Source organism: Phlebotomus papatasi, chromosome 2 (assembly GCF_024763615.1).
Source record: "Phlebotomus papatasi isolate M1 chromosome 2, Ppap_2.1, whole genome shotgun sequence".
Classification (NCBI taxonomy): Eukaryota; Metazoa; Arthropoda; class Insecta; order Diptera; family Psychodidae; genus Phlebotomus; species Phlebotomus papatasi.
Window position 1 is genome coordinate 49,709,642 of NC_077223.1, and position 15,310 is coordinate 49,724,951.

The 15,310-nt window shown below is 33.1% G+C and overlaps 2 protein-coding genes across 3 annotated transcripts in view; both read right to left on the reverse strand.

The window, feature by feature from the left end:
- The window catches only part of LOC129801453 (vigilin), a 26,832-nt gene extending 14,264 nt beyond the window's left edge, over window positions 1-12,568 (reverse strand). The window contains exons 1-5 of one of the 2 annotated variants that reach the window (XM_055846528.1): window positions 12,448-12,568; window positions 12,234-12,314; window positions 5,804-5,888; window positions 5,589-5,725; window positions 757-1,761 (exon numbers count right to left, since the gene is read on the reverse strand). In XM_055846528.1, the coding sequence (XP_055702503.1) occupies window positions 757-1,761; window positions 5,589-5,725; window positions 5,804-5,819 (1,158 nt within the window). In that variant the 5' untranslated portion in view covers window positions 5,820-5,888; window positions 12,234-12,314; window positions 12,448-12,568. Of the gene's footprint in view, window positions 1-756; window positions 1,762-5,588; window positions 5,726-5,803; window positions 5,889-12,109; window positions 12,315-12,447 lie in introns of those variants that run through there. The other variant, XM_055846529.1, reaches the window with a different exon arrangement.
- LOC129800981 (uncharacterized) lies at window positions 7,107-7,773 on the reverse strand. Its single transcript, XM_055845729.1, has 2 exons — window positions 7,450-7,773; window positions 7,107-7,292 (listed from the first exon to the last, which is right to left on the reverse strand). The coding sequence occupies exons 1-2, from the start codon at window positions 7,771-7,773 to the stop codon at window positions 7,107-7,109; spliced, it is 510 nt and encodes a 169-aa protein (XP_055701704.1).
- Window positions 12,569-15,310: the final 2,742 nt, after the last annotated feature.

Sequence of the window (15,310 nt, forward strand, 5' to 3'; positions counted from 1 at the left end):
TATTGATCGGAAGCTCTTAGCCTCAGCTACAACATACTAAAATTTAAAATCTATCTAGGGTAATTGTCTTAATTCAAAACCATTTCCAGACGCTCTCACTTTGACAGAATTTGGATTAATTTGTTTCCAATAGAGGCATTTTACACTCGTGTATTTTTCTTGTATTTAAGAAATGTTTAAATTATATTTAACGGGTTTTCACTAAACAGTAACATTTGAAAATAGTTAAGGACCAAATCTATGTAATTCTCTTCAGAAAAAATATGAACGTAATGTGTTGAATCTTCTTTCAAAGTTAAAGCGTCTGCAAATGGTTTTGAATTTGGACATTTACGCTATACTTTTAAAATAAAAATGGAAAAAATAAATGTTTTAAAAGCGAAATATTTCACTTGAAATATTAATTACTGAAACTAATATTTCAACATTTGAAGCATTCGAAGGCTTCTATCTCAAAACACCCAGTTGCTAAAAGTGCTACTCAAATTGCGGAAGTGCGATATTGTCGCTAGTTCAAGAAATTATCATCTTGTTTGTAACCATCATAAATGTTAATTAAACCATTTTTTTTTAAAGATTAAGGTTTTTTAACTGACAAAAATTTTATATTTTACTTATCGCTTTTAATATTTTACTGCTCATTTCCTACCAATAATTTTTTTTTATTAGTCCAACTCATATCGCAAAATACCCTAAATCGGAAGTTCAACAAATTCTCAATTTTTTTTTATCAATAAAATTATGTTTGAATCTTACCTGATCAGGTGGACCTTCGATTTTGATGCGGTTGTCCCCAAATTCCACATGAACATTGACAAATTCAGCACTCAGTTCCTTGATGTTGGCCCCCTTGCGCCCAATTATGTACTTATGAATCCAAGCTGGAGCATTAATTTGCACACTTTTCACACTATTAGCCTTGGCACAGACAGTACTAAGGGCATCTCCAAGATGTTCCTGAGGTCCACGAAGGATGATAGTGTTTGTAGTGGAATCATTGGGTGGTATTTCCACTGAGACACCAGTAAGCTGAAGAATTTCCTGAATTGTCGATCCACGATTTCCAGAAACATACTTATGCTGCTCACGTGGAACTTCCATGCTGACTGTAGTACACTTACTTTCCATCTCCTTGTAGATTGCCTCAATGCGTGACTTGGCCTCAAATACACCTTCTTTCTCGCCCGTAATTATAATCTCATCCTTCATGACGGATTGCGGGGGTACATTAATTCGAGCACCAGTCTCTTCGATCATCTTATTGAGGTTCTCATTGAATGGACCAAGAATGAATGGATGATAGATCTTGGGCACACTAATCTTTTCCATTGCCTTACGACTCTGCTCATCACTGATCGTCTTAATTTCATGCTCAGCTTTCTCAATGCCCTCCTTCGTGCCGGCAATCGTAATGAATTCACTCTCGTCTGAGATATTGGGCACAGAAATCTTCGTGGCCGTCACCTTTTCCAGTTCCTTTAGACGCTCACCCTTCTTGCCCAGAATCCAACGATGATGCTCCTTGGGAATAGGAATTTGCTTACTAGCTTGCGTCTGGAAATGCACCAAAATCTTACGGCGTGCATCCAACACCTCAGAGTGTTTTCCAGATATCAAGAAAGTCAGAGACAAATCTTTCCCGCTAGAGATTTCAATATGAGCTCCAGTGTCCTTCATGATGTTTTGACAGGTGCGCAGAGATTCGCCCTCACCAAATTTCTCCGAATCAAATTTGCGCTCACTGTACGGAACACGAAACACCTACAAAAATTTGATATTTAGGAAATTTTCCATGTAAATGGAAAAGAATAGTAATATACGGAAAAAAGGGTGGCAAAGATTTCCAGGCTTTGCATAGTGCTTGAACTCGTTACTTAGATGATATACCTCAAAAGTACTTTTGCATCATTCAGGAAAATTTCATGAAGTCGAAATTCGAATCCCTCTCTTTCTCACACGCTTTGTGCATGTCTATCTCATTCTTTCGTACTCTTCTTCTTTTAAACATCACAATAAATTCAATTTAGCTTAATCGAATTTTGATTGCGAAGGAATGGGATAGACATATGCAAAGCATGTGAGAAAGGGATGTGTATTTTGATTTCATAAAATTTTCCTAATCTAAAAGGTGTGCCGGAACCATTATTAATTGAATTCATGAGGAAAGGTGCAGTGTTCGCGAGTTCAAGTATTTCTGTAGAGTTTTTCCCACACTGGGCAATTTTTTCTTAAATTAATCGGTTCATAATCGATTTACAAATCACTCAAAACATCGCCCAAAATAGCTTAGGATTAATGCAATTTTTTCTTGCATAAAATTAATTATCAGTCATGAATCGGTTTTTACCGGTTTATAACCGATTGGAATCGGCTTACGCTTGTCAGGAATTCCAAGACCTTTCGGTTGGGAAATACGCTACCTAGAGCCTTTTAAAGGTTGGACCTTGATACCCCGTTTTTAGGAATGATTCAACCGCATTTTCCTATAGGATTAAGCTAATTCAAAACCAGCTTCAAATGGAAATTTTTCGCTACTCCAAATGGAAACGTCACTGTTTTCATAATAAATACAATACTAAATTACTGCATTTATATATTTGCTATACTTCAGTTTCATTATTTAGTTAATTTTGCTCCAAATAAAGCGAAAATCCATTTATATTCACAAATTTTAATTTGTTAATTTCTCAGAAAAATTAAAAGTGTACCTTTTCACCATCGAATTTTTCATCGATCGAGCATGTTTTCCAATGAAAAACTCAATGCGGTGACTGTTGTTTATTCGTTTTGTTTAACATTTATGTCATATCTCTGGCTATTTTTTGTTAAATTAAGTGCTAATCTTTATTGCTAACGATATGTAAAGTTTTCAAATGAAATAATTACCCATTTCGTGAACAAAAAGGGTTTTTCTGAAGTGTCTGCAAATGCTTCAATAGGAAACCCTGGAAATATATTTTTTTGGAGGGATTTTCTTGTTCTAGATGGGAAAGGAAAAAAGACCAGAAATAAGAACAAATCCTGCACGCAGGTGCAACTCAACAAAATTTTGGAAGCTTTTCGTCGCGGTTTCAGTTACACTGTTTGTCTCCAATTAAAAAGTTTCCCTTGTCTCCATTTAGATTAAGTTGTTTCCAATAGAAGCATTTTACACTCGCGTATTTTTCTTGTATTTAAGAAGTTTTCAAATTATATCTAAAGAATTTTCACTAAACAGTAATATTCCAGAAGAGTCAAGGAGCAAATTTATTTATTTCTCTTCAGAAAAAATATGAACTTAATGTGTTGAATCTTCTATCAAAGTTAAAGCGTCTGAAAATGGTTTTGAATTAGGACATTTACCCTATGGATGATATGTTCGCTTGCGCAACCTCTAAACCACATCCAAAAATGAAAAAAAACAACGCGTTTTCGAGTAATTCCAAAAAACATGGTGTTGGAGGGGAAGGTTAGATACTGCTTTAAAACTCAATTACCAATTAATCAAATATTATACAAAACCATTAAAATAGACCCTTTAGAAGAGATCAATCAGAAAATGTTCAAAACTTTTTTGCATTATGGTGCTATTTCCAATGTAAAATTAACATGTTCTTTAGCATGTTACTGTTTTCAAATTATAGGGAAAGTACTCTACACTGAGAAAAAATAGGGGTGCGATTAACTTTTTTTCCTCATAATTTTAACACTTTTTACACCTTTTTAAGGATAAAATTAACATGAAAAAGGGTAACTTTAACCCCTAATACACCTAAAAAGCATAATAGGGTCTCGGAAGCGTATTTCTCAACCGAATGAGGTTATGTTTGGACTCGTTGGAAAGGTCTTGGAATTTCAAACAAGTCTGAATCGGTTCCAATCGGTTATGAACCGGTTACAAGCCGATAAAAAATTTTACCCGAAAAACATTTACATTTTTTCTATAAGCTATTATTAGGAATCCCTTAAGTGATTTATAAATCAGTTCAAATCGGTTATCGGTGAATAAGATTTCTTTTGAAATATTTTTAATTTTGTACATGTAATATTCTTATTTTTTAATTTAGCATTATAAAAAATGTTTTACATCGCCATCAGATGTTTTTATATTATATATTTTATATATAATTATACCTATGCTTTTTTCGGGTGGATATGAAAAATTTTCTGATTTTATTCATCGTGAAATGGTGTAATTGAAACATGTAATAATTCCTCACTGTTTCAGATGAGCAAAGAAAAAAAAGAAGACCACGAAATAGAAGAGAAAAAATAGTGAAAAGGAACAACTTTTTCTTCGAGGTTTTTTTCTAATGCACATCTAAAATAGTGAGGAAATTTGAAATATCCAAAATTGGAAATACAGTGGGACCTCGATAGAGTCAACCCCCGATAGAGTCAATCTCCAATAGAGTCAACAGCTATTTTTTTACTCTACGGACTCCGATAGTCAACTTGGACCCAAATTGACTCCGATAGAGTCAACTTTTCCAGTATTATTAAACTAATAATATTATTATAACTTTTTCGAAATTAAAATCAGTGTTTTGATTTCACATTTATGTAATCAATTTTCGGCAAAATAATATTCTTTTTTTTTTACTTTTTAAAAAACTTACTTCTTTAAAAAGTGTCCATGATAAACGATCATAAAAGTTATCCTTCTAAAGAAAACGTGTAAATTTATTTTAAGTTACATTTTTAATTTAAAAGATTAGTATCTTAAAATAAAATTTGGATCAAAAATAAATAAGCAACGGAAAATTAAAATTGTTTAGCAAAAAAACGGTTAGAACTTCCTTCTTTTGTAGCGCCCATTTCTCAGAACAAGAAGAAAATGAGAAAAAAATATTGCTCTTTTTGTAGAGTTTAGAGCCATAGTTATGTCATAACGAAAAGAACAACTATCAATCTCTTCTTTCAGACAATAAAAGTTTAAATTCTTCAGAAAGAGTCAGAAAGAGAATTCTATTTCTTATGACATGAAATAAACATTATTATCTATCTATCTAATTAATAACGTTAATCGCACCAGAATTTTCAACATTTAAATATCAACCGGAGCTCTTCTAAAAAAAAAGTGAAAAAAGAAATATTTAATACACCATTTCCGACATTTTCTTATCTTAACATCGTGGATGGACCTCAATATCACATGGATAGTAATTTTAGCTTAAAAGATACTTACTAATAATAAAAACATTCTGTAAAATCATTCCTTAATCTCCAATTTTTGCCCTAATACGACTTTTTTTGGACCCGAGCGTGTAGACTTTATGGGCTATTTAGATAAAGTATTCTACTCTCGTGTTAAATTTATCAATGATCTAATACAAATATAAGATAATACCTCTTTATATCAAAATTTCATATTTTAATTGATTGTTTTCGGATTCCGATAGAGTCAACGAATCCAATGGAGTCAACAGGCCTGGAAATAATTAGTTGACTCTATCGAGGTCCCACTGTAGTTCCAAATTACCTTATTTTACCCTATCGTGTCGTAGAGATAATTTTGTTTTGGAATTTACAGCATTTCTTCAATCTTTGATAATTTATAATAACTGCTGAATTTCTTATAATACTTTTGGTAGTAGGTATTAACTTACTTGAGTTACAACACTGCTTCCAACTCTCATGCTGGTGGCATTTTGGGTCGGTAGAGCCGGCGTTGAGCTCTCGGGAAGAGCCGGAAACAAGTCATCATAGTTAAATCCTGCTGTTTGCTCAGCCATCGGTAAAGTACCTAAAATACAATTTAACAACAACAAAAAAAAGAATAATTATTGCAAGTTATACTTCAATCATTTGATAAAATATTTACCAGAAATTTCCTCCATATCGTTGCTAATGTTAGTCTGAATTCAGAAGAGAAAAGTCCTATTCCAATCCAAGTCGTTACAGTAGCACTAAAAGAGACGGCATCAATTATAAAATCATAATTTATGCTACAAAATGTAAAGGGGGTATTTCGCTGTTGCAAAAGTATTTTGGCAAGTAAGCAAAAATTAAGGAGAAAAATGCATGTAGAATGACCGCAAAAAATTGACCACATCGTTGATTGGGAAGGCTAAAAAAAAGACACAGACAGAGAAGGAAGACATCAGACTTTAGGTCAAGGGCCACATGGGGAATAAAACACACTGAGACTTCCGTCACTCTTTCTGCCTGTATTGTAGCAAAGAAAAGAAAAAAAAAACTTCCAATAAAATGAAATAGCAGAGGACAATGTGCATCTAGAGTGGGACAATAAGTAGCATTTAATTTTTAAATTACCATTGCAATTTTGAGAAATGTCTCTTTTTGTTCTTTCCACAAAAATTTATTCCTGAATTTATTTATTTTTTCTTCAATTTACGAGTAGAAAGAGAGAGAGTACGTAATGAGGGTGAAGAATTAATGAAAAACGTCATTTTTTCTACATTTCGTCTGTCAATAAATCTGTAATTATAAAACCACGATTAGGGTAAGTGAGCCAAATTTCGGCACAGTTGCATGCAAACGTCAAAGTCTCAAGTTTGAAATGTAATATTTTTAATACAAATTGATTTTTTTATTCTTTCTTTTTTAAGAGTGTTGCTTGGAACCTTGTAAAGAGTTTACCGTTTTTATTTAGTCTAAAATCATTCTTAATACATTTTAAAATGAATAAAAATATAGACATAGCATTGGTGCCCTATTTCGGCCACCTTCATTCTCAGAGTTCCTTGCCCTTTGGGAATTCTTCCAATATCTTTTTCACGTCATCTCGTTTGTCGAAGCTAGATTTTTTGTTATTCTTTTTCATTGTATAATCTCTAGAGTATGTAAAATCTAAAAGTTCATGGAAATTCGAGGAACAAAAAAGGTGGCCGAAATTGCAAGCTGGCCGGAATTTGGCACACTTACTCTAAATTTAAAAAAAAAACATGGGTAAATGAACTCTCCAAACTCCAAATCTTTCTGGTTCTTTTATCATAAAATTAAATAGTATTTTAATAATTTACATTCAAAATCATTCGTCTTAAAAGTAAGATCAAGATGCCCACCATAAAAATTAAAGAAAAACTCTTGTTTATGTCCTGTGTATATAATGTATAAAAAAAATGTGCTTTTAAACTCATAACAATAAATTCTTCTATTACAACTTAAAAGTACTTTTCAATAGTATCTTCCAAGACATAGGGATGAACATTAGGATTTAGACGCTCCACAGGATACCCATTGCGATCGATGACAAATACGGTGAAATTGCAATTTATAAAACCACCCATATTTCCTGGTCTTTCTGCCTTGAGGAACTTATATAAAAGTGACGCTTTTGAGCCATTGACCTGCCGAAAAAAAAACAATATTTTAAAACTAAAATAAATATTGAAATAATTAATAGTATTATTAAAATATGAATTTAAATAATATTTTGAATTTTCTCTTAGAAAAAAATAATTCTAAACTAAAATAAAAAAAAAAAATACTATCTCTTGCACTTACATCAATTTCTTGGAATAAGTCACCAACGCGGAGATGCTCTTTATCGATCATACTCATGATTTCTCTCATGGAATTCCTTGGGCCAAATTGTGAGCACGGGAACAGGAGAATGGCAAAATCGTGATCCTCATACTTTCGATTTAGTGTATCCAATTGTTTAAATTTACCCAAAGTGGCAGCATCATTTGATGATATATTCACAATCAGACACACTTTCCCCTTGTACACCTCCAGCGATATTGCATTCCCATTAGCATCCACCTCACTGAAGTCAAAGATGGACTTTTGTGTTGGAAGTGTTGTCATTTGATCAGCAATATCCATTTCTATTTCTTTCTTGTTATCCTCGTTTTTTCTTTCTTTCTTTTTTTTTATTAAAAACTATTTCTTTTTCTCTATCAAAATAATAAAAAATCACTTAATCCAATAGCTGCTCCTCTGCACACTTTTTTTACCACCAACTTTTCACCTCAAAAGCACTCCTTCAACTGTGACTCTACCTCAAAGACGACAAGTATTTTATAAGGCACGCCAATTTCCCCGATTGATGTGCAACTAATTCTCAGTATAAATTAAATTACAATTAGTATTTTATTGCACTTAGGACAATCTAGTGTATCACTCCTTTCTCATTCATTCCTTCTCCCTCTCTCTCTCTCTCTCTCTTTTCTCTTGTCTCAATTCTTCTGGACACTTTCTTTAGAATGACAATTAGTTCCTGGTTTTTGTTTCACCTCCTCTCCAGTCATCAAATTTCTCTCAAATTCTTTTGCTAAATTTGTCCCATGACCTGATTTTTTTTTTGAAATTCAAACATAAGAACGAACTTGCGGTATTTTTAGACCAAATGTATGGGAGGGAGAGAGGGGGGTCAATGTACGCAACCTGTACTTTTCAGTGAAATTTGCAAATATAATATTTACCTCAATTTTGAAAAATGGGGTAAATTTTTCAAAATCTTAAGTTTTTTTTTTAAATTTAATTTAAAAAAATTAATAAAATTCTAATCTAAATTTAATTTTCTGTTACTGGAATAGCCACAGGTAAACAATTAAAACCATTTTCATTTTCAAAAGTTAAAATTCTTAAATGTTATGATTGTATTGTCTAAAATTTCTTCAATTCTATGTAAAAAAATCTATTAAAATATTATGTTTGAAATACAAGAAAAAAGAGGGATTTTTTTAAATATAATTCTAGACAACTTGTATCTTAAAGGGGTGGCAAAGCGTCCCAGACTTTGCGGAATGCTCGAACTCGTGACTTAGATGCTATACCGCTAAAGCACTTTCGCATCATTTACCCTTTACCGGTTCCCAACCGATTTGAACTGATTCATAAATCACTCAAAAGATCCCCCAAAATAGTTTTAAAAGTAATAGAATTGATTTTCGGATAAAAATTAGTTATCTATTATAAATTGATTCATTGCCGGTTCAAAACCGATTGGAACCGATTCAGTTTTGTCCGAAATTCCAAGACCTTTCCAACGAGTCCAAACATGACCCCATTCGCTTGATAAATGCGCTCTATAGGGACTTTTTAACCTTTGACCTTGAAAAACCGTTATTAGGAATGATTCAACGGTATTTTCGTATAAGGACGAAATGTCCACCTTGAAATTATGCACATACAATTATGCATGCAAGTTTGCCTACTTTTGGGAATCAATTTATGCAATAATTTTTGAAATACAGTAGACTCTCACAAATTCGGCTCTTTTAAGATCGGGCTACTTTTTAATTCGGGCAGCGGGGTTACATTTGAAAAAAGTTTGTTGTCATTTTTCAAGTTTGATTATGATTATCAAATGAATCAAATATGCTCAAATTTGGCATGGTTTGTCTTAACTTTGATGTGATTTTGCATTATTGAGGGATTTTCATGCAATTTACGTTATATAAGAGTGTGTAAACCGTGTAAACTCAATATATATATGCACATGAATAAAAAATCGTTGCATTTCAAAAACTTTGTCGTCCGAATTTCTGTCTAATTCGGCTGACATTTCGGTCCCATATGCGCGAATTTGAGAGAGTCTACTGTACGCCTGAATATATACTATTTTGCGACGCGGGAAATTTGAAAACATTTTGCTACTTTTTCAGAATAAAACTTTAATTTCCTTTATTAAAGTATTTTTTTTTGAATATTCTAACCATTTATTGAAGAACTCTGTCTGGCCAAAAAGTACTGTTTGTTAATAATGCTTTTCTATTAAACAGTTGAATCTTTTTGTTTAAACTACTTTTACTCCGCGCGAAATTCGTTCTACGGCAGATTTATTCAAAAGAAAGCCCCGCGGGTATGCAAATTTTCTCGATGCATAATGCCATTTCGTGCGTTTTTTTCGGTCCCGAAAATGTGCATAATCCCGGGATTGAGTGTAATCTCTAAAACATATCCAAAAATGAAAAAAATCGCACGACGCGTTTTCGAGCAATCCCAAAAAACATGATTTTGGAGGAGAAGGGGAAAGGTGGGAGGAAATGAGGGGCATGTTAACGATCCTTGGGTCGACTTATGGAGGGGGCCCCCGAAGGTCCCAAGTCGCTATCCGCAACCGTTAGGCCTTTTGAGCTGACGAAAGCCGGACGGACAGACGGACAAACAGCGTGACGAGATTTCTCAGAAATCGTGTGAAACATGAAGATTCGTTGACAAAAGTGGTCTCCGGGGGGTGGAAGGCGGAAATTTGGGGGGGGGGGGTGAAAAAATTGAGGGATTATTGCTCTCACCGTGGAGTTCGAGCAATAAAGGATCGCAGTGTTTGCAACTACCCCGTGGACCCCGTGTTTAATATTGCCCCAGTTTCTCCTAAAACTGAAACTAATACAATGATCAAAACAGCATTTTGAGTTCATAAATGATTTGAAATATTGAGTTTTAAATTAACTTTAAGAATGAGTTGATCACCACCGGCGGCCTATAGATCTTATAATTTTCTTTTATGACACAGGATGTCATTGGTCATAAAAGGGTTAAACTGTAATTTCCTCAATTTCATAACGTTGATATCTAACTAATACATCTAGAGAGAGTCAATCCCTAGTATGAAGTTGATTACACCCACATTTTGTAAGTGGGCTACAAGTCTTAAATTTCCTAAAGGCTCAAATAGACTCAGGCCGGCTTCAGACCTAAGGTTTAGTCCAGTTCTCGATGGTCTCCAAATTCAAAATACAAACCAATTTTATTGGTTTTTCAAAATTTAATTGATCACTTTACCCATGTTGACCAATCTTAAATGATAATTTTTTTTTTTTTAAAATCTTGATTAAGAAAAAATTAGCGAAGTTAAGCCATATGGCTAAACCTTAGGTCTGAAACCCGTATAAGGCTGATCTTTGAGAATATTAGCATGTAAAATGTAGCAATAAATATTCAATCCAAATTGTCATACACTGAGGGATTTTGCCGTAAGACTTATACTCGTTATACTCTAGATCTAGACACACTTACGACTTAAGCCGAGAGGCGGCTTAACGAAATTATAATCAAATTAATAATTAGATTACATTTCCATCAGTTTCTGACTAATCCGTCTCTCGGATTAAGCCGAGAAACGGCTTAGTGGGAAGCTTTTGAGAATTTAGTCAAATCATTATTTTGATTATAAACATGTTAAGCCGTCTCTCGGATTAAGTCGTAAGTGTGACCACGGCATTAGTGGGAAACTGATGGGAATAAAGTCTAATCATTCTTTGTTTTTTTTATTATAATTACATTAAGCCGGTAGGTCTTTTCGTCTAAGCCGCATGGCTCTCAAAGTCCATAGGATACTCGATTAATGATCCTTTGCATAAATTTCCTTGGCCTAATCGTTTATTGTCAAAATTTACAGGCTAAATATTCTAAAGGATCAGCTTGAATATATTTGGGTCCTAAGAGTATTGACCTTAATTAAGGTTTAACTGTGCCATTCTTCCACATTAGACCCTATTTTTAGCTTTTAAAACTTAAAGAAAAAAATGTTCTTCGCAAGAATTTAAGGAATTAAGTTTTTATATTACATTATTCACTAACAATTTATTAGTATGCAGTTCAGTACATCATAGTAAAAGTTATCCTTTAGTAGTCCTGGAGAAAACAGGATAATATCAAAGGTTTATGACCTCAAGAGATATTTATAAATATTTACAATTTAGTAAGAAGTGAAAACTAAAAATATCTTGTGCCACAGAATGTCTTCTTATGGCTTTGATTGCAGAAAATTCTTTACTTTTTCTGTGAAGGCCAAAGACAGGTACATTGACAAGGAGGGAATCATTTTTTGAATCACAGAATTCATGCATGTAAATGGGGAAAGAGAGATGAGCACGAACAAAATGAATTTCTCTGGGAACAGCACAAATTATTCGAGAGCCTGGTGAATGTCCGATACACGTGGCAACAGACACATAAGATAAGAATTGGACGTCTTTTGCCATTTTACGCAATCTCGGGATCGCCAACTTCTCATCGAGTTCCTCACAATTTTTCAAGTATTTTCACAGAAAATCACCGCAAAATGCGACAAATTACTTCTGAAAGGGAACGGAAATGTGTTGAAAATTAAACAAAAGTACTTTAAAGGAATTTCAAGGCATATTCTCGCTTCAACTTAAAGAGATTTCTCATGACGTGTCATGGAGAAAGAGACAAGTTTTTTTTTTCGTACTTTCAACTACTGCACAGCACACACAAAATGCTATTTTGAGACGCTCACGAGACCCGGGGAAAGTCAATTAATATTCAAAAATGTAGAATTATATCGAAAGGGTCTATAGGTGAAAAATACTCACTCTACTGCTCTCCAGTAAGTCCGGTTTAGAATAAGATCAAGTTCACAAATCCAGCTTGAATCAGCGCTACGTGTCAAAATCCTGAAAGCACGTCGTACAAGATATCTTATTAAAAAACGAACTAAATAGTCACAGTTTCATGCTAATTCACATATAAATCGAACAAGTGATAGGGGGTAAATGGAAATAATTATATAATTAATGAGAAACGCACCGGGAGACTTTGAAATTTCCTCAAAATATGCTGCGATGCAATGAGAAAAATTAATTCCTCACAGACAAATCGATGAAGTCGATTAAAATTGACTTTTTGAACAGCGCCAACATCGAACGCCGGCAAAGACATGAAATCCACCTATGACTAACTTCACACTCTAGAATTGCCGGGTTAGCTAGTATTATTTTACGCGTCGTAAAAATTTGTATTCAAAACCTTCAAAACCTATTTTTTTTTCAAGTTAAAAAACATTATTATAGAGAATGAAAAGATGGATTATGACGTGCTATTTCCATGGAGAAATTTTTTAAAAATTTGTATGAAAATTCACTATTCGATATAAAAAAGGTTCTTTTATGAGAAAAGTTGAAAAAAGTTGAATTTGAAAAAATTTTTCAAAAACAAAAAAAAACTTTGTTAAGAAATATCTAGTACAATCAGTACAATTCACCAAAAAATGCAGAATTGACGTTCGGGTCGCGAATATACTTCATAATCCTAATTGATCATTCTTTAAAGGGGCATACCGCATACCCTTACCTCGCAATATTTGGAGATAAGACTATGGTCATAGTCCATAGCATGGTTCATTTTGTAGGTATTGGTAGATTATTAGATGGCAGATTTCATGAGATTTCACCGTGGTCTCCATCTAGAATAGGCGGAAAAACGTGAAATTTCATGAAATTTGACATCTTATTACCGAAACCCAAGTCAAAAAAGACTCTTAAGTGTTTGGGAAGTTAACGATATTCTTCTGAAAATTCACAAGTTTCGCGTTTTAATTTTCGATAACGGTTTAACCGGCTTAACCGCTCTTAATGAAATTTGGCTCAAAGTCCACCTACGAATTAAATTGCTTCATCTGGTAATTTCCAGACTAATTAAATGCTTTTTAAAGTCATCCAGCATTACAGTGTAATAAAATGAGAATTTTTTCGTGGTATAGGAAATCCACGGTATTTTTTGAGTAATCTGTGTCGCCTGAACATATCTCCCGATGAAACTTATAGACGTTCACGCCAAGATTCTATTTACGAAACTTGTTTTTTTTTTAATAACGGTATATTGTCGGTTGTTTGTGTCAAAGAATAATTTCTAAAGGAGAACTTAAAGTAAATTTGTCTATAAGAAACCATATCTTTATCTCTCCATTTTCATTGTATTTTTTCTAGCTTTTCCTCAAATATCATGAAAAGGATTGTGTGTAACGGCATGTCCCCTTCACAGAAATATTTTTCTTCAAAAAGAGATAGAGTTGTTGAAGATCATAAGCTTGAAAAAGGTACCGTTATCAAAAAAATATTAACAAAAGGTCCAGAATGAAATAACAAGAATGAACATTCTTGTCTTCAAGAATGAACTTTTGAACAACGGTATATTTTAGGATCGTACGATTTTCAGAGGCCTTATCTCTTTTTTTTTTAAAGAGAATATTTCAGTATAGGACACACTTCCCTACATGCAATCTTTTTCATAAATTTGAAGGTTTTTCAAAGTTTTATTAGGAAAATCTGGAAAATTGCAGGGAAATTAAGTGATATGGATACGGTTTACTCTAAGAAAATCTCCTTTAAGCCTTCCTTTATAAATTGTTTTTTTGACGTCAACAATAAAAGATAAACCAAGTACGGGAAACCATCCAACGGATAACGTCCCGTGTTTCGTTTAATAAAGAGAAGAAAAAGAAGAACAAAAGGGTAAAAAACACAAGTTTTATTAGATAATTCAACCCATTTCTTAGGCATGTGGCTTATGCTCTAGTTCCTTTCCTACATACTTTGAGGCTGCTCCCGGAACAAAAGTTGTTGCCTATGTCAATGCCTATTCAATGATATAGGTCTAATTCGTGGCGATATGTTGAACAGTTTTGCCCATTGTCCTTTTTAGTTAACCCCTTAACACTTTAAAATCCGAGCCAAAAAATTACGTGAAATACCAAACTGGTTTAAAATGCCAGTGCAGATATTCTCAACAAAAAATCAGTTTTCAATAGTTTTTTATTTTGTAAGACTTCTACAGTAGTTCTAGGACTCATAAATTCATTTTCCAATATATATTCCCATTTTCTTGTCTTTTTTTATATAAATTTTCTGAAAATTGACAAAAATGAAAAAGTTACTTTTTACAGATTTTTGTAGTAAAAAGCCAATTTCTATTAAATTTCTTTTTCCTAGCAATTTGGCAAGGATCTTAGAACACATATCTATATATCGTCGGTTGCCTCAGCAACTGTGCTAACTGCATCTGCTTTGTGTCTGCATTCATTGCAAACGCCGCGCAGCGATGCGTTGCTTACAACGAATGCTGACACAAAGCAAATGCAGTTAGCACAGTTGCTGAGGCAACCGACGATATTTACCTATAAAATTCTCAAATTCTCGTATAAAGTTTGCGCTTTTGTTTAAGAAAATTTTCTGTGAAATTCTAACAAGGAATCGAAAAAGAAAAACAAAGTGTAACGTGAATATTCACATTATTTTTCTTTACAATAGCACTGTACTACAATTCTAGGTCTTATAGTATTTAATTTTTAACACTTTCACGTATTTTTTGCGATTTTTTTGAATAATGACAAAAGTCAAAAATGTTAACATTTTTTAGGTTATGTAGTATAAGCCATTCAAATGTCCATTTATGATGCCAACTCCATATAAAAAAGGTGGCATTTTACGCCAATTTGGTATTCTACGCCCATTTTTTGGTTTTCTCCCAATTTTTTTAAATATTAGAAAAATTATCAACTATTTTTTTCTACTAAACGAGAGCTAATTAAATTCTCCATACATTCGTGTTATCACTTTAGCATTATATTGAATAGAATTCCTACTATGAAGCTCCAAACTTAAAATTGGAGTAA

Coding starts and splice junctions, on each gene's coding strand:
- LOC129800981 (XM_055845729.1), bottom strand. CDS start 7,773: ATGGATATTGCTGATCAAATGACAACACTTCCAACACAAAAGTCCATC. Junction 7,293..7,449: donor ACTTATTCCAAGAAATTGAT/GTAAGTGCAAGA, acceptor TTTTTTCGGCAG/GTCAATGGCTCAAAAGCGTC.